This window comes from Bradysia coprophila, unplaced genomic scaffold (assembly GCF_014529535.1).
Source record: "Bradysia coprophila strain Holo2 unplaced genomic scaffold, BU_Bcop_v1 contig_732, whole genome shotgun sequence".
In the NCBI taxonomy this organism is placed as follows: Eukaryota; Metazoa; Arthropoda; class Insecta; order Diptera; family Sciaridae; genus Bradysia; species Bradysia coprophila.
Genome location: NW_023503972.1, coordinates 1214245 through 1237461, shown reverse-complemented (window position 1 = coordinate 1237461; position 23217 = coordinate 1214245). Strand labels below are relative to the sequence as shown.

At 35.5% G+C, this 23217-nt stretch overlaps 1 protein-coding gene across 1 annotated transcript in view; it reads right to left on the bottom strand.

Moving 5' to 3' along the window:
• LOC119084098 (cholecystokinin receptor type A-like) overlaps positions 1 to 23217 on the bottom strand; it is an 83338-nt gene that overhangs the window by 7525 nt on the left and 52596 nt on the right. The window contains exons 2-3 of the mRNA XM_037193949.1: positions 22621 to 23137; positions 3529 to 3726 (exon numbers count right to left, since the gene is read on the bottom strand). Coding sequence (XP_037049844.1) covers positions 3529 to 3726; positions 22621 to 22945 — 523 coding nt within the window. The 5' untranslated portion in view covers positions 22946 to 23137. The remainder of the gene's footprint in view (positions 1 to 3528; positions 3727 to 22620; positions 23138 to 23217) is intronic.

Sequence of the window (23217 nt, the reverse complement as noted above, 5' to 3'; positions counted from 1 at the left end):
ATCGATTTGCATTTACCATTTAAATAAATAAATATCAAAAACACGCAATCACAAATTTGAACTTCAACCCAACCTTTTGCAACTAATATGCCCGGACCATATTTATTCATCTGATCTTTTATTTTAAAATCATTGCCACATGCCTACCGTCTATTGCATACGCTATGTCTAATGTAATATTATACTCGTGTCACATTCGTCTACACTCCTCTATTATTGGGAATTTGCAACAAAGGGTGTTATTTACTACAGTTGTTTACTAAAGCTAATTGTACAGTCATCCGAGAAATGAAATTTGGACAGAAAATGTATGCGCTGTCTGTTACTCTCTTTGCTAGTAGTAAAAACGAAAAAAAAAAATTTTGACATTTTTTCTAGTAATAGGACTTGCGTCACGGGCGCTCTGCTAACGCGAACCCATGATAAGTATGATGGCTGACTTAAGAATCTTAAGTATAGTTTCCACTTAAAAAGAGCACTCCGTTTAGTCTCCGTCTACATGACAGTTGTAAAATAGAACAAAAGAACTGTCACGCAAACGAAGTGGAAATTGAATTTATTTCAATTTTTTACTCCGTTTACGTGACAGTTCCTTTGTTCTATTTTACAACTGTCATGTAAACGGAGGCTAAACGGAGTGCTCTTTTTAAGTGGAAACTATACTTTAGATGTACAAATCATACATAGAATAGTAATAACATCTCCTGCTCATTAAAAATTGACAATAGATCAGAAGAACCTCTGGAACAATATAGTGATTTCTGACCAGTTAAATTTAACTAATCCGTGGATCATATATAAAAATGAGAGAAACTGCATAAATTTAAACTGGGTTTACTTTCAATCTTTTTTATTTATTCAAGAATTTTTGACAGCTGACCCACAGATCAGTTAAATTTAACTAGTTTTAACTGGGTCTCTCCGTAAACGTTCTGTTGGTATTTTTGCCAATAGTTCAAATGTATATTTGCTGAAGGAATCAGAACAGTTATTTATGTAAAAAGAATCGTATGATCGCACTTCATGTCAGATTTCCAATCCGAGGTGAAGCCGAAGGTGACAAGACGTCGTTTGCGATAATATACCAGCATACGATTCGTGTTGCATACAACGTTTTATGCAATGAAGAAAATCGAATAAATATCGAAGATATTCATAGTTCGACATCAGCAACACGTGGCTTTTTTCGCACTAGTGCGATAAAGTCCCTTGCAAATCGTTGATGACACTAGTGCGATAAAATATGTTTTATAACATTGCACACAGGCTGCATAAGTTGTAAATATCATCACTGCATTGAATAAAGTTGATTTTATAAATTTTCAAACTCTTTATTTAAATTATATTATTTATGTTCACATAAGTTTAAATAGATCAGTGTCAAAAAACGGTTTTTCTCTCAAAATAGTGTCAAATGAGTTGTCAATTTCACAAAGCTAACCTCAAACAATCACAGGACCATATAAATTTTTTTAACATTGTGGTTAGCTTTGTGAAAATTACAGCTCATTTGACATCTCAAACGACATTGACAATGATCTATTCACTTATTTAGACAATTGAGACAACTAAATTGAATCCCGAAACGCTTGGAGTGTTTAAATAGGCTTGATATCTGCTAGGGAAACCCAAACAGATAGTAACAGATAGTAGGGAATATCTTTGGATTTAAATCTACTTCTTCATGATTGGTTGAAATTCGATCATTTTCCCAAAACTGGGCAGGGACTCTGTCTCAATGATGTCATTGGCTACAATCAGATCTGCACCTCGTCATGTATATACTTCTAACTCCCACGCCTGGGAATGTAATTTCTCATAATATACTGGCAGGTGTAATGTTTCTGTATTCAATCCTATTTACCCTATTGTATAACATTCGAAGAGATTGGATTGCCGATGAGCAGATGTCTTTTAATGATATTTTTTACTCTCGTATACATTCCTCATATTTAATTGATTCCTATGAAATAGAAATGTTTAAAATATCAATAAGAAAACCCTTTAACGTTTGTAATGAATACGACTTGAAGAAGACTTAGGGAATTCGTTGAAGTTCCGTTTGAGCTTATAATACTGTTAAAGTGAATTCAAACCTCTATTGGCTGTAAACCGGCAATTGTAAACCCTTTGTAGTAGTGCATTTGCTCTAATTAATTGCCGATTAAGCCGGAAAGGATTATATAATTTGTTGATTTACAAATATTCGAAATAAACGACCTTATCCTGCCACTACTATAGCTTCTACTGTGCGATTCCCTACATTCACTTGGCTCAGGAAACCAAATTTTCGGAGATGGTTCCAATTTCCTGTCAACAGTTAGTGATAAATAAAATAGCTGTCCCATATCTACTACACAGTAGCTGTTGAATGAATCTAGATATACAATACAGTGTATTGAATACACCCTTCGCATGCATGTACATCATATTATGTAGCGACCATAATTCACGCCGGTATGCGGTACTGCGTCGAAAATATAAAAAGAAAAGTGAGATGGGTCTAACTAACACAACAGGGCGTTGAACCACCCACATTCACAACGGAAGCGTTGAAATTTATTTTGATTAATTTGTTCAAGGTCGAAATACCTTCACAACATTCATGGTGCTATCATATTTACCACTTTCCATCAACTCTATTGAAATCGTTAGCGCTACACGAAAGGAAATATGACGCTGCACTCCTAAACCCGAAACTTGTGTTCGGTACTTCTTGTGATCCGCTGAATGTTTGTGCTACCTCTCCACATTTTCCTCAGTGTTGCAACCCAATGGTGCAGTGGTATTATAATCTCATGCCTTTCAAATTACATATCCGGAAACCCAATTAAACTAATTGGAACTTTTGTCTCGCCAATCGGCGTCACAATGCCAAAAAAATATATTTAAAAAAAAAATATTTTCGCCAATGTCAATGCATTGATGGTTACGCAATTTTATACGAAAGGATGTTGAACAACAAAATTACAATTATTATTATACATCGGACACTATAAATCATAATTAATAATAATTTTAATTGCTTATAGGATTGATCCGGGGATCCGGTGCTCAGTTGAACATTTCAAACTTGAAACAATATACGGGAAATATAGAATTAATGTGGGTGGAAGGCACTGACCATTTTTTAGTGAAAACATTTTCCAAACAAAAATGTTCTGCGGAAAATGTGTGAAAACTTACGAAAATTCGAAAAATTTTACCAGAAATAGTGCCTGGTGTAAGGACAATTCTCACACAAAACGAGGAAACACTATTAGTCTACAACAAGCCAGCGCTTGCCTGTTGAAATGTCATGGTGCGAATCAATTGCACGGAAAATTGCATCTAATCAACGCACTTCAAGCAAAACTGCTTCGAGTGACAGCTGCCAAATAGAGTACTATTTTGTCTGAAAAATGTTTCCACAATGTTTTACAGTGCCAAAATTTGTCCCGATTCAGTACTCTATTTTAGAGTACCACTCATGCTTGAAGTGCGTTGATCTAATTCTAATTAAAGAAGAATACGATCAAATTATCTTACCTTGACTTGTTGGTATTAGTCGACTCAATGCAGCGATCGGCGACATGAACAAAAAGCTGCCGAACCAAATCAATCCAATCAATTTATAGGCATGCTTCAATGTTTGCCAGCGTCTTGATGACAATGGATGACAAATTGCATAATATCGTTCACATGATATGGCCACTAGTGTCCATGCGGATACGGCAACCGATGACGCTGTAAGTGGAAAAATCGAAGAGGAAAAATGATGCACAAGGAAAGCATAACCGGTATTAGTGGGTTTTGGTGTTGCAGACTTTTTATTTGCTTCATCAATAAGCGGATGTCTCGTAATAAGACACGTCCTCAGTTTTATAATTTGTTTGAATTACAGCTTGTGGTATGAGTAATTTCCCCTTGTGGCATTTGCTTTTATGGACAAAAAGACTTAAAAGTTTCGAAATTAATTGGCTGGAAAAATGTTTTCAATTTTTCATTTTCTTTTATTTATTCCTTTTCATAAAGACTGGCAAACCAGTGACGTCACAATTTTTTTCATTGCTGAATACAAACGAACAGATACACCAAATTGCACAATCTTTGCTCAAATAAAGCAACAAAATGAAAATAAATAGTGGAATTAGTTGAATGTTCATGCGAATTCAACTATGATGGCAAATAGACGTCGCTACTTGTTGGTTTTATTGGCAAGGTTATTTTATAACGATGTTTTGTTGACAACATAGATCTCTTCGTTTGGTGAAACTGATGACGGAAACGTGAGGAATGGTGGGGAAAAGTGTGCAAACTAATTGAAACCAACTTCACAATTTCACATAGTAATGAATAAGTGAGTGCGTCCAATTCTTTTAAATGAATGTAAATGAACTAAATACGGGGAATTCCCTTAGAAGCAAAGTTGGCTGTCATTAGTTTGCACACAAAACCGAACCGTCGATTGTCACGCCAGCGGTCATTTTAGTGATCTATCAAGGGCAACGATTTCATCCACAGCAACATAACCTACGCAATTTTACATATGAATATTGCGATGAGGCTATGTATCTATTCTCTATGGATTAAATTTGACAGTTCATTTGGCCTTGGAATGAACCTATATAATTTGTGAGTGCTTTATACCGACAGCGCCACCATATCACTTTTTGAGTGTTTCGCCTCTACGTATATCTATGACTGTTTCGCGGCGGTGAAAATAAATGACGAATCTATACGTGTGTCCCGGGTGAAAATGAAAGAATGAAAGTTCGAAAAGCGTATTGTCTTATGCAAGCCCGGACTGGCCATATGAGGCGCTTTGGAAAGTAAGTCAGCCTTCAGTAATTTTATTGAATTTGCTATATTGTGGTTTTTCAATTTCCTCTGGCAGCCAGTTCGATCCTGGTCTTTTTAATTAATTGTTTCTGTTTGTTGTAGCAATTTAATGGCATGTACAAAAGAATGTATTCTGTTGAGCTACAAAATCACAATCGCGTAATACAAGCTTCTTTTATCTCCCCGTATGTAACTCCTGCAAATTTTATCACAATTCAACGAGATCCGAAATGTTTGAATAATAAATTTGATGTGTACACAATAAATTAAAATGAAAACGTTCTCCGCTTACATCATCGTTCCATCTTTAACTTTTGAGCACATAGTAGGGGTAGAACCCAATGGTTCATATAACGTGTTAGTATGTTGGTAAACACTAGAGATAAGATGCGCACTTGATAAAATATTGTAAAACTTGACGCCATTATATTACAATTGCTCACTAGACTGCAAAATTCGTCAAAATTTGCAGAGGGCCATTAAAAATTGATTGATAAAACAACTTGACAAAACCAAAATCGTTGAATTCGTCTAGTGAAGTTAGGCATGGACAGTCGGACAGTCCAACTGTACTAACAGGCTGACACCGCTAAGTGAACTATTGAGGTGTGGGGCAACGTAAAGCGTTTCACAAAAGAAAATTAATCTTTGACATTGCCCTCAAAGCGCATCAAAAGAAATATTTTAATCTTCTCAGAGTGGTTTACCCTTATCATCAAGCCGCTATTCTTATGCATCTAGTGTGAATTATGGCGTCTTTAATAAGAATCTTGGTAAGCGATGTTTCCACGTTTCTCGTTTCCCTTTCACCAGCAAAAAAGTTTTCAACAATTTTCCATTCTATTGAATTTGAAGGGTTGATCTTTCTGAAACATTTCATTTCAAATCTTATCTCCCTCACAATTCTCATAATTTATATGCATGAGGATTTTTACACACTCTCTCTCTGTGTTTGATTTTATGGTTAAGCAGTGGTAATTTAACAGTTTTCTTTCTTATACAACATCTGTCGAACATGCCAGAATCCATGTGTGTGAACATTTAGTATACCAGACGTGTCGCGTCACGTCGTTAAAAACGTACTAAAGTAAACATAAAGTTCGAAAATAGAATTTTTATGCCAAACCGAATATATTTGAAAGCCAAATTTGCACAGATAGAAATTCGGAGAAAAAGTTGCAGAGACCGAAACATATAATCGATATTCAAAAACATCGTTTCAACTAAAATGTGCATACATTATCCGTAAAATGTCACTCGATGTATAAACCAGGCCCAACTTCGAGGTTTTCAATTCACAAACAAGTGCGGTAAAAATGGAAAATGAAATGTGTCTTGTCGGGTTAAATATTCGACGTCCTGAAATTCTATGTTTGATTCATTTGTGCATCCACTTGCTGCACTTATTGCCTCACGATTTATTATGGTTGGGATGATCTCAAATGACAACCAAACTAAATGTGAAGCCCCAGAGAGTAATTGATGCTACACGTAGCGACGCGAAAGATACCTAATTCAAATTTGTCTTTTGTTTTTCTGTCAAGTTTGACAGCCTCTAATAAAAGAAAATTTTGAATTATAGGTTAGGTTCCTTTCGCCTTGATATGTGTAGCTACAGTTAGACTCGATAGATGGCATTGGTATTTTTTAAACTTGTCTGGTCGTAACATTTGGGTGCCGATCAGAATCAGCGCCACGTTGTCAGCTCTCGAGTGTAACCCTATCGTTATGACGGTCATGAAAATGTATCAATTATAATTTTTGGTAGAAATTAGTGAAATTAGTTCTTTCTCTGTGTGTCGTTAAGGTACATCCGTCAAGTTATAGGTCAGATAATTGAAAAGTTCAACTGAGTTAAAAAGAAAATTCATTTTTGAACGGGCCCCTGTTTATGTTTTAGTGTTCATTCGTTTTAATGTGAAATGGGCCATAAAAGTGTTTTATTTTGCTCTGAACAGCATGCAGTAGAATACCATCATGGGACGCATTAAAACTTAACATCAAATTTCACTGAGAGAAATAATTTGCTCATCTAGTACGTCTTCTCAATGTATAACCAACTTTAAATAATTTCGTACGACGTAAGGTACATATGACGAGACTAGGACCCCAAGGGCCTAAATTTGACCAGTTCAATCAGTAGATGTGGCGCCGGAGACAAAACTATTAGTAATGGTGGTTGGTAATGTTGAAAAGAGCAAAAATGTCCAATTGATTTATGAATGCCGAAAAGTTAAAATAGAAAACGGAAAGCAAACATCGCAAAACGGAATAGCGGCAAAAGGAAATTATTTTGGAAAAATGTTAAGAACGTACTTAACATGCCTAATGTTTGTACTGAGTAGATACAGCGCCTCCGACATATAGAACGTGTATATCGACAAGAATGATAAGGAATACACTGAAAGTGAGGGAATTTCGAACAGGGCCGTAGCTACTAAGGAGTGAAGGTGTGCTGAGCACACCCTGGAAACTCTTGAGCACACCCTGGGCCGACTTGAGTTTAAAAAATTATAATAATAATAATAGTAGATTACAGCAGAGCCTATGTAAATGAGTAATACATGTGTTCGATGTTTGCGGCGTGTGAGCCGTCCCTTTGCGTACCTCCGTTTTGTTCATTTACGAAAAAATGATCATACGTTTACTTGACAGATTGGTTTTAAACAATAGCACACATGATAGGCCTTTTATAACACGTGCTCTTTTGTCAAGTAAACGGATGAACCAAACGGACAAGTCTGAATTCAGCTTTAAAAGTAAAATAACGACAAAGAAAACTGCACATTCTAAGCAGCACATAAATTACATCAATTTATATGGACGATGGACTTTTGCGCGGAGAAATGTAATATTGTGTGCAAGTAAAAATAATAATTTCAAAAAAGAAAGAAAATCAGTTTTATTTGCATACAATATTACATTCTCCGCGCAAAAGTCCATCCTTCATATATATTCACAAAATGAAACATTTCCCCGCGCAAAAGTCCATGCTTCATACGCAAAAAAAAAACAATTCGCTCCTCCGCGCAAAAGTCCATCCTTCATACACACAAAAAAGTAACATTCTCCGCGCAAAAGTCCATCTGCTTCATACGCAAAAAAAAACAATTTGCTCCTCCGCGCAAAAGTGCTTTAAGCTTCATACATACAAAAAAGTAACATTCTCCGCACAAAAGTCCATGCTTCATACACAAAATGTTGCAAAAGCCCACGTCAAGAGTCAAGAGTTGCACGGTTTGCAGAAGAAAGAAGAAAATTGAAGCCGTTTTTAAAAGATCGAAGTATGTGGTGGAAGCATGGATTACATCGTCCAAAAAAAAGAGAGTCGATCTTACATACCATCTGTCAGTCGATGAATTTATAAACCTTTAATTGAAATCCAGAAACGAAAGATCCAAACCTATTAATTAGTCATGATGTTTGTGTTAGACCCATAATGTTAGACGAAGAATAACTTAACAGGAGGGTATACCATGAATTTGTAAATGTTTTTTTTTCCTCGGAGCTGAGCACACCCTGAAAATCGAGTCTAGCTACGGCCCTGATTTCGAATGAGATTTGTTGACACACACCATACGAGTAACTTCATTCTTATGTATTTAAATTAGATTCTCGGGTTGAATGCTTACGAAAAAGGAAAAATGAATGGGGTGACAAATTGATGAATTCCAAAATGAGGCACTAGAAAGTTGATTGAATTTTTTTATCGTTTTTCATTAATGATATATCACGTTCGTACAATATAGCCATAGATAGATGAACGTGGTGATACCGTTATACCGTTTGCGAATTTTGCTGCTCACGCCCAAAGGTAGATATAGCGTTTCTCATCTCTATGCAACCAATTTTCGATTTTTAAGTGTTTGTGATGAATTTTTTCGAGTTTGCCTTAATATGTTCAGGCATATGCTGTCGTAATATGTAGGTTTAAGCCGTACTGAGGAAGACAATTTTACGAGCCAACCATTTCACATACGATTGCAAAGTTACCATACGTATTTACGGATCGCGATGTATACATGTGGAATGTAACAGGAACAGAGAATTAATAGACAGAACGTAAATTGCCGGTTCTTATCATTCTGTAAGGGAAAACTTTGGTGAAGTATAATTACCAACAGCGCCGCATTTGTGTAACATTAAAACATAAATTGGTTTATTCTCTAAAAACAACGGAGACATCAACGTTTAAATGTCAATTCCCAAACAGAAATTCGAAATATCGGATTCGACCGCTCTTTTAAGTAGCGTTACGTATCATATGCCACTAAACGCGTGGATTCCACCAACGCACTTCAAGCATGAGTGGTGCTCTAAATAGAGTACTGAAACTGGACAGTGTATCATACAAATGTAAAACATTTTCATCTAAGATAGAGTACTTTCTGAAGCTGACCACTATCATCACTCATGCTTAAAGTGCGGCGAGTCCAAACATTTTTCAGCAAGTGGCCCGTATGCTATTTTTCAGTGATCATTCAACAAATTTTCACGAACTGTGTTGTGTACTCGCCCTAATTATTAGAGACGCCACCACAACCAATAGCTCAATTCCTGTCAGCACTGTTAAATTTAACAATTCACTCGGAAAGTGTGCCAAAAATTTGAATTTCAAGTGAACGATTCGATGAAAAAGTGATCAGAAAAGTAAATTTCAACGCTTCCTTGTATGAAAAACAAGCATTTTGAATTTCGACCGCACTTACGGCGTCAATTGTCAGTTAATTGTTTATCCGATCAAAAAAGTTTTGTCGGAGCTACGATAAATTCACGCCGTAAAAAAACGTACCGCAGGGAGTCTTTTTACCGCTTAGTTTTTGACATTTAAGTCGAGAACACAGTTCTTGGAAAATGGTTTTCTCACGAAAAAGTTTAGCGAATCATAGTTGAAATGTAATTTCAACTCATCACCAAGGCTTCTTACTCGTGGCCAGTCCTATGGTAAAGCTACTACAAGGCGAACAAAGCAAAGCAAGGGTTTACACATGCATATAAGTCATATGAAAGCTTTTTTTCAGGCCTTCATAAGTTGTATGGAACGTCAGTAACGCAGTGGCATATACCAACATAAAAACTACGTCGTGGAGGCCTCTTATTTAAATTCTGTTTTTGTGTATGTTTATTGGAGTACGCTGCGTCGGCGTTATTTTGTCCAACTGTCAGGTAAATATTTCAATTTTTGGCGCATTTATGTCGTGAAATTAAATGATTTTTACAATAGAGGTAAATTTATCTAGCCCGTTAAATGCTGACGGCGGCGTGACGGGAATTGGGCTAATGCTTATAAGTTACTAAGCCGGTTTGTATATTATACAAAGCTTGTTCTAGAATAATTACATTTCTTGAAGTCTAATTATATGCAAAGTCAATTTAAAAGTTTGAATAATGTCCGAAGCCTGCAAGAACATTTAACTTATGGAAGAGTTTTGTTCCATAAATGTGTTTCAGTAACCGTTCCCTCTTAGTCAGATCTAGGTCAAACTAAATTGTATTTGTGGTTGGACCGAAACCAAACGAAACTAGTTATGCGATAGAATATGTTCCAAATTTAGCGTTGTGTATGAGTAAGATTTAGTTTATTTATCAACCCAATCGAACCATTGTGCAAACAAAGTCTAACCAAAAAGTCAAACCAAAAATGGTGCTCACTGCAGGTGAATTAGGAGGGCCCATTACGAATAAGATTGGTCTCAAGATTAGCCGTTATAGGTTTGGATGCTCTGGACAGAATGCTTTTCCAGGTCCTTTGATGTTTCAGCGATGCACGTAGCGATACTCTAGTTAAGTCTGGTCGAGGAGGAGTGTAAATATCTCTGTTTTAGTTCTACTGACATTAAATATTTTACTGAAAAAATTGAGCAAACGAAAAGAAATTTATGAAAGCTTTTCTGTTCTCGTATAATTCCCATTGCCCTTTTTATTTCCATATTTATTTGTTGACGTGGTTGGTTTGTGCTTAAACTTCTCTGCGATGAAAGGAAATGTAGTGCCCCATGTATATATATACATGGCGACCGAGACAGTGATATAAAAAAAAAAAAAAAACGATAAGTGGTCGGGTTAGTGAAACCGTTGTACTGCAAAGTAAATAATTATTAATAAAGTGAATCATTAAATGAATAAATTATGGGCACATCTGACTCAAAGCCGCAAACCGCCACAACGGATGGTACTAACAGTAATACTGATGTTAATAGTGTCAATATAATTCAAGAATTTTCCGAACACAAAACCAGCACTGGCATTTGTTTATTAATAATAGTGGTACTATTGGCAATTCACTTTATCTATAAATTTTACACGTTACATAAAAAGTGTATCGTAAAGCGTGAGAGACAAGTACGCCAAATTTGAATATTGAATATAAAAACAGAAAAATAAACCACGAACAATATTTGACGGGATTTGAAAAATAAATGAACAAATAACATTACTGGAATTGATGGACATCCAAGAGCACAGGCACGAAAATTCGTACAAATTTGGTCCGTGGGGTCCGTGGAAAACAGGAGAACATTGCTAAGTCAACAGCGAAGGCACAGAAAATCATAGATCGCACAGGCGCGTAAGGTCGTACAAAATTTGGCCCTGGGTAAACAGATACACATAGCAACAGGTATGAGTTATGGAAATTAAAATTTGATTTTTTTTTATAAGAAAATGTTTTAAATTTTGAAGTTTTTATATGTAACGACACGCGATTGAAAATTATATTTTATGCTTACGTTTTAAAATCGATGTTATATGAGAACGATTGTTTATTTTGCGACAGGATGTTGAAATATTAAATACGACGAAAAGTTGTTCTAATTAAAAAGAAAGAAAAAATATTTTTTTCTGATGTCAGCGAATTTAACACGCGCAGTTTTGAAATTCTTTACACGCGCAGTTTTGGAATTATTTTTTTTTTCGCTTACAATCGGTATTTGGTATTATTTTATGAAAGAAATACGATACTAAGTTTGGGACAGGATGTATAAATTTTGAAAATAATTGCAACATTGTGATTGATAAAGCAAACAAAGCGTATTTAATGGTACGAAATGGAAACGTTTGAATCAAAGCCTTTATTTGATTTAACGGAATTTTTAATTGTTTATTTTTCAATTTTATTTTTCTTGATGGTCTTGTCATTGGTTTTAATTTGGTTTTATTGTCAAGCCCGAACGAATAGATTCATTTGATGTGTTTATATTGTTGGAAATCTGGTGAAGTTGATACGAATAAGTATTTTTTATTTGGCAAAGTATGACTACATGGACACAATTAAGTACTAAATTAGACGAACACAGAATAGAATTTGAAAGAATTTATAAATGCCTGAGTGTTTCAATTAAAAGGAAAATTCAACGTGAAACTTTCGATAAACATTTACAAGACATTATTGAAGTATATAACGCTGCGACAAAGTTGATAAGAACGCACGATCTGCAAGAAGACCATTTGACTTATTGTACGGAATTTCACACAAAAATTAGAGATCGTCTTCTCAAATTGTTTGGAACTTTGAAAGTACACATTGTAGTACCCCCCGGAGTAAAAGAAATTGACCCAAAAGTACTTGATAAAGGTGATTCAGACTCAGATTCAGAAATGGTACAATCAGCTGAAGAGTTTCTTGCCTTGGCAGGAAAAACTATCTCTAGGAATTATGCAGGTGACCCATTAGCCCTTACAGCTTTCATAAACTCTATCAAACTTCTCGAGAAGATGGCAGGTACGACGCACGTTACCCTTTTGATAACATATTTAATGACTAAATTGGAAGATAAGGCTATGGAATCAGTCCCTGAAGATCCACAAACTATTCAAGAAATAATTGATGGACTTAAAGTAGGCATTAAACCTGAGACGTCTAAAGTAGTAAAGAGTAGGTTACAGGCTTTGAAGTTTGACAGATTCAAGGTTCAAGACTTTGCCCTTGAAGCGACGAAATTGAGTGAAGCACTCCAAAGAGCTTTAGTGTTGGAAGGTGTTGGTAAGGTCAAAGCACGAGAAATGTGTGTAGATGAAACTATTGACATGTGTCGGGCGAATGCTCGAAGTGATCTGATTAAAGCCGTATTATCAGCGTCTCAATACAATGATCCTGATGAAGTAGTTGCTAAACTGATTTTAGAATCGTCTACCGAAAAGCAGGAAAAGCAAGTGTTAGCATACAAGGCACAGTTTAGAGGTAAACGGGGAAAAGGTAGAAGCCGTGGTGGTTACGGTAATTACGGTAATAATTATGGAAACTATAATAAATGGAATGGTGGAAATAATAATTACCATCAAAACGGCAATGGTCGAGGTAATAATGGTAGAGGAAGATCCTGGAATCGTGGCCGTGGTCGTGGTCGCGGAAGTTATCAGAATTATCAAAATTATCCGAATCACTCAGTTAGAATAGTCGAGGCTTTGGGAAACGAGGAAGCCCCTCAGCGATACCAGCAGCTGGGGGAAACAACAGCAATGATGCCGTATCAGTCTCAATAGTCCAAAGGAAGGTTCTATCTATGAACCCAAACTACTCAGATTTTATAGTTTTGAGTAGTTCGATTTCAAATAAACAATGCACATTCCTAATTGACACGCAGGCGGACATAACTCTCTTAAAAATTTGCGCAGTCCGCCCAAGAGCGCTATTAGATGTAGAAAATTTGATTGACATAACAGGAATAACGGAAGATCCCATAACGACTTTGGGTTGTACGAATGCGACGTTGGGTAATGACGATTTTAGAGTAAATTTTCCAGTACATGTAGTACCAAATGAATTCAATATTCCGTCAGATGGGATCCTAGGTAAAGACTTCATGAAACATTTTAGATGCAATATAAATTACGGAGATATGACGTTTAGATTTACATTAAACGAACAAATGATTACGGTACCAATAAGGGAAGGTCCCGAAGTAAATACGATAGTTTTACCCGCGAGAAGTGAGGTAATTAGACAATTCAATTTGAAAAAAGAAGTGTTAGAACCCCAGTGGGTCGATTCTTGGGAAATTAGTGCAGGAGTCTTCACAGCTCGCACAATAATTAGCTCAGCTCAGCCGTTGATCCGAATTCTCAATACTACGGATAAAGTACAAATAATGAAAAATGACCGTCTACCAATTCAGAAGTTGTCAGATTATAAGGTTTACACAACGAAAAAGGAAATCTCTTCTAAAGAAAGGACAGAAACTTTACTGAAAATTTTAGAAAACAAAGTTCCTAGTTACGCTAAAGAACAGCTTTTCCCGTTGATAGAAGAATATGCGGACGTTTTCGCATTAGAAACTGACAAGATGACCACAAACAATTTTTATGAGCAAAAATTAAGGTTAAAAGATGACACACCGGTTTATATAAAAAATTACCGTACACCGCACAGCCAGATTAATGAAATAGAAGCTCAGGTGAATGAATTTTTAAAAAATGACTTAATAGAACCAAGCGCATCCGAGTATAATAGCCCTTTGATTTTAGTCCCGAAACCCCCTTTGAATGGTCGTGAACGATGGAGACTATGTCTGGATTATCGCCAAGTTAATAAAAAATTAGTGGCAGACAAGTTTCCACTGCCTAGAATGGATCAGATATTAGATAGTTTGGGAAACGCAAAATGTTTTTCGGTCATTGATTTGTTCCAGGGATTCCACCAGGTGCCATTAGAAAAGAATTCCAGAGACATAACGTCTTTTAGTACTAGTACTGGGTCATACAGATGGAAAGTTTTGCCTTTCGGGTTAAACGTTTCACCGAATTCATTTACTCGCATGATGACAATTGCCTTTTCAGGTATCCCCCAGAACAGGCATTTCTCTATATTGATGATGTAGTCGTGATAGGGAAAAGCGAGAAGCATCATTTACAAAATCTCAAAGCAGTATTCCAAGTGTTGCGAGACAGAAATTTGAAAATACATCCTCATAAATGCAAGTTTTTCGAGCCCGAAGTAACCTTTTTAGGACATTTGTGTACTCCTGATGGCATATTGCCAGACCCTAGGAAACACGAGAAAGTTAAAAATTATCCAGTTCCCACAGACAAAAACGCTGCACACAGATTTGTATCATTCGCAAATTATTATCGACGTTTCATCCCACATTTTGCGACTATAGCAAAACCATTGAACAATTTGACTAAAAAAGACGTGACCTTTGAATGGACTGAACAATGCCAAGAAAGTTTCGATACATTAAAGGAAATTTTGACAAAACCACCAGTTTTAGCTTACCCAGACTTTTCTAAGACTTTCATAGTCACAGTCGACGCCTCAATAACAGGTTGTGGGGCTGTACTGAGTCAGCTACATGACGACAATGATCTACCAATTTATTATGCATCAAAGTCATGGTCTAAAGCAGACGCAGTGAAGTCGACTCCAATTCAAGAATGTTTGGCCATTCACTTTGCCTTGACCCAATTTAGACCTTATGTGTACGGAGTACCGTTCCGAGTCCGTACAGATCATAAATCACTTATTTATCTATTTACGCACAAGACTTTGTCTCCTAAACTTATTCGTATTAGGCTGGACCTCGAAGGCTACGATTTCACAATAGAACACATTAGTGGAGCTAAGAATGTAGTGGCCGACGCCCTATCGCGATTAAATATTAAAGATTTACTAGATTTATATGGAAAAACAAAGACAGTATATGTTATGACAAGATCCAAAACAAGAAATTTGAAAAAGGAAAATGAAATGACGACCAATGAAAATTTAAATAAAACACAAGAAATAAGTTACGTACCGGTAATTGAACAATTAAATGCGCATATAAATAAAAAGATACCTCGAATAATGTGTACGCGTACAGAAGGAAGTAAAGACGAGGTAATAGAGCTCAATATATACGAAAATTATAAGAAACTGATCAGTATGAAAGTTCCGGTAGAAATACGCAATGATTTATCAATTCTCGAGAAAGTAATTAATAGTTTACAAGAAATTGCGATAAAGAAAAATTTTAACGAAATTCAGTGGTCGCTAAACGATATTATGTTCAAATTTGTATCAATTAACGTTTTTAAAGAAATTTGCAAAAATAAATTGAATAAACTACGAATAGTGTTAATTAAAAGCCCGATTTTGATCAATGATAAGACAAAACAAAATGAACTCTTAATGTACTTTCATGACAATCCGATTTTTGGAGGACATGTAGGTCACAAGAAACTCTACGCAAACTTAAGGAGTTATTATGCCTGGAAAGGCATGAGGCGAGATGTTGCCTCTTTTGTCAAAAGTTGTACGAAGTGCAAACTAACGAAAGTCAGTGTGAAGAACAAAGAAGCCCTCGTATTAACAAATACTCCCCAGGCCCCCTTTGATGTAGTAGTGATAGATACCATAGGCCCATTGCCTACTTCCCTTAATGGAAATCGCTATGCGATTACGTTAATTTGCGATTTAAGCAAATACTTGGTAATCATTCCTATTCCGGACAAACAGGCTCTTACGGTAGCCAGAGCTATTTTCAATAATTTCGTGTTAATCTTCGGCCTGATGAAACAGGTCATCACCGATCTGGGAACGGAATATGTGAATTCAGTGTTAGAAAGACTATGGGTCCTTTTCCATGTGACCCACAGCAAATCCACTGCTTATCACCATCAGACAGTGGGTACAGCAGAGAGGAGTCACAGAACGTTTAACGAGTATGTCAGAACTTACATTTCCGGTCAGCTCGATAACTGGGAAGAATATTCAAAATATTTCTCGTTCTGTTATAATATCTCCCATCACGCGTCTTATGATTTCAAATACTCCCCCTATGAATTGATATTTTGTAAGAGCCCAGTGCTCCCATTCGATTGGATGGATGGTCGAATTGACCCAATCTATAATATCGATGACTTTAGCAGGGAAGCGAAGTGCAGACTACAAAGAGCACACGTAGACGCCAGAAATCTTATTGACAAGATGAAACTAAGGAACAAAATGAACTATGACCGTTCTGCCAAACCGATAGAATTAGAGTTAAATAATAAAGTAAAGTTGTTTAAGGAGCCATATGATAAACATTCGGAACGCTACGACGGTCCATTCATAGTTAAGGATATCCAAGGATCAAATGTTACGATCACAGATGGCGACAAGTTTTTGAAAACTGTGCATAAAGATAGAGTCCGAAAATATGAATGAATCGTCACAAAAATAAAAGAATGATTTTAATATTTTTATGATTTTATTGTGAAGTTTTATTTTTAAATTAAGGTTAAAGATTAAGGGTTAATTTACAATTTAATCTTTATTTCAATCTGCAATTCAGTTTGAAATTATGTTATCATAAATTTCTTTAAAAAAAAAGGGACGGTGAGAGTCGCAATCTCACAAAGTGAAATCAAATCCCAAAAATTAATAAATTATAAGCAATGGTTAGTTTTAAGACTAAGAAAAGTTTAACTTTCAAAAGGAAATAAATAATGTACGAAATAAATAATAATACGATTGGCTTACACCAATCTAGCCGAAGAGGGATGGTGTAGTGCCCCTTACTATATTAAGTAAGAGAGAAGTAAGTTCTCTCTCTTTAGTATAAGAACCATGAATATGTTACTTAAGTGAATAAAGATTCATTCCATATAATATTGTCAAGCAGTGCGTTTCACTTAATACAACACTCCCGTTAAGACTATATATACCAATTATATATATACAGAAAAAAGAAGTTGCGAACAAACACCTTTTACGGTGGTATACATCATAAAAGGAATTATGGCGAGCGTTGTACACTTTGCCTTCAACATAATGGTGTACACTCGTACAATGAAGAAAGGGCCTTTCGGGTTTTATTTAAAGAATTTATTTCTTAATTAGAGGAACAAATTACGGATCTGCTTGGGCTATGTTATACGTTACACGTAAATTGTAAATGATGGTGTGGAGGAAGTAATTTACAATGAACTTTTACCACAAAATTACGCTAATAAAAACCTTATCTCGACTTTTTCTTTATACATCCGTGTTTAGTTGTTCATTCTGGCCGAAACCCACCTTTCTCTGTAGTACATTTCGTTTATGGTTTGTTAGCAGTTAAGGTAGTCTTCTACATCCACAGGCTAAGACAATAATGTTTGTGGTATTTCTAGTAAGCACGTCACCTCATTCAAAATGTAATACACAGTGAAACCGGTGTTATAATGAAGTGTTAAATGCAACAATGGACGCACCATATTAGCGACTTATAAGATAAATAAAATTTAATTCATTTAAATCCGTTTCGAGGTTAAAATGGCTTTGTTAAAACTACCAAAGAAAACTTTTATTGACATCTTCAGCTTGACGGAGCTAAATTAATAAAATTTCATTTTTCATATAATTCACTAATATGATATGTCCCGATATGTCTATCTTTAGGTCATAAAATGTCAACGTTATGGGACTGTAATGAGAGCTTATACATTTTTACCAAAAAAACGTTCAACCATTCAACCGAATGGTCCTTGCACAGAGATAGGTGTAGACTACCTTGTAGGTGTATTGACGCCATGAGTGTACTGAAAAATATTCGCACAACAATACCAAATGCCAAATTTTTCTGTCATGGGAACTGGCAAACCTTAATTTCATTCATAAATCAGATATTTCATCAATATTGCCAATAAAGCAATTATGCGCAACAAGAATGTGATGTAAACACTATCGATGTAGGGTGAATTTTGTGTTGTAGCGTAGATTCAGTGCAAGCTTTTATGAATGGAAAATTCTAAAATCTCGTGTCGCAATTGGAAACTTCGCATACGTCTTTACGTCACAGTTAAAATTCAAATTTTAAGTGAACGAGTGGCTGAAAAATAAATTAAATGTAAATTTCAACGCTTTTCTATTTGAAAATGGAATCGATTTAGCCGTGCATGACACTTTCCATTTTGGGTCTTAATAGCACACTTGCGGCGGCTCTAACACATAAATTGTCTTTCAAAAAATCGCCAGTGCTGAGAGTTAAGTCCAAAAACACCACAATTTGTTTGGTCTGCCTGTAGCCTGCGTAAGGATAATATTATGAAATGTAACACCGATTGAAGTACGTAAAAGGCTTTATCGTCAAAGTAAGTACAAGAGGATGACAAATTTGAATAAATAACAGAAAACGGAGACGAGAAATTGAAGAAATGCAAAGTAGAGTTTCACAAACGAAACACATGAATCTCGAAATTAAATTTCGCCTTTGTGGTTGTAAGCCACTGAGTGTAGTTAATGTTATACAAAAAAGAATTCAAAGATGTTTTATGCTCATGTCTGAGGAGGGGAAGAAAAAATTCGCTCAAACACAAGGGAGTTCTTTCATTCTGTTAAACCTTTTATAGGCAAATGCTGCATATGGAAACTGAGGCTTGAATGTAATAGATTTTTGTATAACTCTTTTACATTTCCGACTTATCTGAACCCAGCGAGCGATATATTTTAATAGCTATGCCTTCCAGATTGCGCTAGATCAATTAGATAACACAAGGAGGTTATCCTCAATAGACCTGTTAAGTTCAAAAAAAGACTAGATGGTCTGGTTTCATGATGAACTGACAGCTGTAATCGGCCAGCTTTTGATCACTTTCGTTCACTCTTCATTTTTATTCAACGAGCGTGAACGACAGCAATCAAAAGCGAACCGATTACAGCTGTCAGTTCATCCCCCAGACCATCTAGTCTTTTTTAATCTTAAAAGGTTTTTTATATTTCTATGACATTTCATCCATAAAACTGCCAATGTCAGCTCTCTAGTTTTTTGTGAACCAACTTCACTGCTATGACATTTCCTGGATATTCACCAGAGTGAAGTTCTTTCACCAAAAGATAAAGGAATTTAGTATTGAAAAAAAAATTATGGCTACTCTACAAGCCAACGGAGGTTTCCTATACGTAAGAAAGAACATAGAAAACATTTGATGACATCAGTAGTACGTCTATCAAATTCGCTAAATTGACTAGCGAATATTTTCGTCAGTGTAATTGATAAGTGTTCCTTACAAATTTGATGCTGTATATTGCACCCATTACTGTTGTATACAACAGATCCGATCTACGAATTGCAATTTATGTACAGCTTTGACCTAGTTCCCAAAATAATGTAAAAATGAGACATTCTTATCATGTTTCAAACTCTTATATAATATTACAAATTTGAAATATTACCCTTCTTTGCAACGTATTTCGCTCCACACCACAAGTTATACCAATATAAATAACACACTCACATATCTAAATGCGTTTTCATGTACTACAGTTGTGCCATGTTGCTCTAATGTACACATATGAGTTCTTAGCAAACATTTATAATATAAATAGCGATGGACGACGTATTATTTCACGTAGTGGATATGGAGCAGTAAAGGATTTTCCATAAGATACGCTTCCGCATTGTTTCGTATGTAGGTCAGTCGGCTACTATAAAGTATTATTAGTCGAATTGTGGGACGAATCCGATGTCCGTATAATAAACCAATCGTAAGCCGATTTAACTTGAACTTATAGAAATCCTTCTAAGTTTAAAGTAACCGCAAACTAGTCGAGATCGAAGCAAGATGCTGTCATGAGACCCGCACGAAATCTCAAACATTTAATAACTATACGGACGGTCTATCGTTATATTTTCCCAATATTGGTAGATATTGGTCAAAATTGAGTGAAATAACGGTAAAGAGCATAAAAAGTTTTGTTAAATGAATAATTCCAGTGATGAATCCAGAAATTTGGTTGTTGCAATGAATCTTCCCATAGACACACTACATAAAACCGTAGTGCAAAAAAAAATTATTTTGTAAAAGTTTTGCAAGACAAATACGAAAGATCATACCGAAGTACAGATCGCACTTTTGCAGATAAACATAAATCAGATAATAGAAGAATGATGTTTAAAAACTTAGAAGAAATGTAATAGAGTCTTCCCATATTTTAGTACATTCTGTCATAAAATTACCGATGTCACTGCGCTTATTTTCATGTGAACCAACTTCAAATGGTGACATTTGTTCAAGAATGACAAATGTAAAGTACTGTGAAAAAAATGTGGCGCCTCTTCTGGCCAACCCATTTGTCACATTGAACCGATTTTCTAGAATTGGGTCCTATTTAAAGCAGAACTCGTTGAAGTCAGTACTTCATTCTAGTACTTCTAGTGAAAACATGTTTGGAAACGAAAGCTTAAATGTAACAGATTTTTGTGTTATTCTAATACACTTCTAGTACATTTCATCATAAAATTACTAATATTCGCGTCCTATTTGTTTCTCAGCCAACTTCATTGCTATGAAAAAATTGTGGCGTCAACAGAAGTTTACTATTTAGTTAAGTGGCAAAAAATATCCATGAAATGTCACAGCAGTGAAGTTGGTTCACAAAATAATAGTGCATTGACATTAGTAACTTTATGACGAAATGTAATAGTATTCTACCACAATCTATTTGTTGAAAGATTTTATACTGACGGTCAGCTCAATAATAAATATGAGTGAAAAATACTCAAAAATTAGAGAAAGTTTGACATAAAATGTTAACACATTGAAATTAATTGCGGCTTGCCAACTTTCGGCACCCTGGACTTTACTTAAATAGTCGAGTAATTCCTCCAAATAAATTTCTAAAAATCCAAAACTGAATTCTAGATTTTTAGAAATTTATTTGGAGGTATTCCACGACTATTTAAGTAAAGTCCAGGGTGCCGAAAGTTGACAAGCCGCAATTATTTTGAATGTGTTAAAGCAACGCACTTCAAGCAAAAGTGATATTTATGACAGCTGCCAAATAGAGTACTTTTTGTATGAAATTTTATCCCCACTCTTTTTACAGTGTAAGATTTTGTATGGAGCACTGTCAAGTTTCAGTACGCTATTTAGAGTACCACTTTTGCTTGAAGTGCGTTGTTTAGAACCATCTGTCAAATATTATTCATGCCTGTTCTAAACCTGATTCTTATTTTAAATAAATTTTTCATTAATTTTATACGGTCCCACGAACCTTCACTTTTGAGATTTGTTTTGCTCGGTTGACAGCACCAAACAAAAGTTAAAAATCTATTACAGTTTGTTCAACATTGGAAAACACAATTTTAGATTAATCAGAGTTTATCGATGTTCCCAGTCAATTTAGTGATTCCCAGTATATGATACTTTGGCGGATATTTTGAATTCGCTAAGAAATTTTCAAATTTTGTGCCAAAACATCATAGTCTGGAAACACTTTATTGACTGGGAAGTGGGAACATCGATGGCTGTTAAAACTTTAAAAAATCTCAAATATGTTCACTACTAAAAAAACCTAATGTGCATTTGAGCTTTAGTTTCCAAAAATCATTTTCCTTTAATTTGCACTATGCAAACATCTGCCAGAGTCGAGGTCTACAAACCGTATCGTATTGTTTGTGTGTCTCGGAGAGTTTTCAAAAGCTTTGACTTTTGATTAACATTAGAAAATTGGAATATTTTCGTTGATTATATAAAAGCTCATTCAAGCTCGCGAAACCTAACTCAAGGCAGAGCTACGATTGTGATTCGGTATTTTGGCTTAACACTGAAGAATTAGGAAATTAGTTATTTATTTAACAAGTGGCATATTATGGTGCTTTGTCGAACTAGATGTTTCTCAAAACCACAGGCATCATGTGCGAGAAAATATCATCATATTGAAATCGAAATGACAATACCAGTGATTTCCGTCACAGAATTGCAAAAATAATTTCTCACAATAATTCACGATGAATAAGTACGGGACGGGAAACCTTTTTCTATCATTGCATATTAAGGCAACGACATAACTCAAATTTATTGGCGATAAAAGCTTTAAATCATTTCGACCATTCAATTCTACACCAAAATGCTTACCTTGTAGATACGGCAAAAATTTGCACATAATTTCACCGAAAACAAAATCCCTCAGCAATGTTCCGATCAGTGTGAACGGCATACACAAAACACCCAGTAATATATCCGATACAGCCAAATTTAACAAGAAAACATTGGTAATCGTTCGCATTCGTCTGTTCTGGACAAGGGTCAATATAACCAATGCATTTCCAGTCACAGCCAGCAATAATATGGTTGTGTATAACGGAATCTGTATCCGGCCTGTCGATAACCAGGATGGACTAACCACAACCAGTCGTTGGATGGTATTGTTGACACCTACATAGGTGTAGTTTGTTGGCATTTTTATTGCATGAAGATAACTGTTTCTGCTCAGATAACTTTTCGTTCGGCTTTTTGTTTAGTTTTTATCTTTCAATTGATGATGATATTGGACAGGTGGTGTTGGGATTGAAATCGAAATAGTTTGCTGGGTGAATCATGTCTGTGCTCCGATTTATTTCATTTTGTTTTCGTCTGTATTAGGTGATGGTATCTGTAAGAAAACAAATAAAATGTTTAAGCAACTCAATACAGACGGTGGTTGGTTCGATGCATTAGTGATTAGGGACCTAG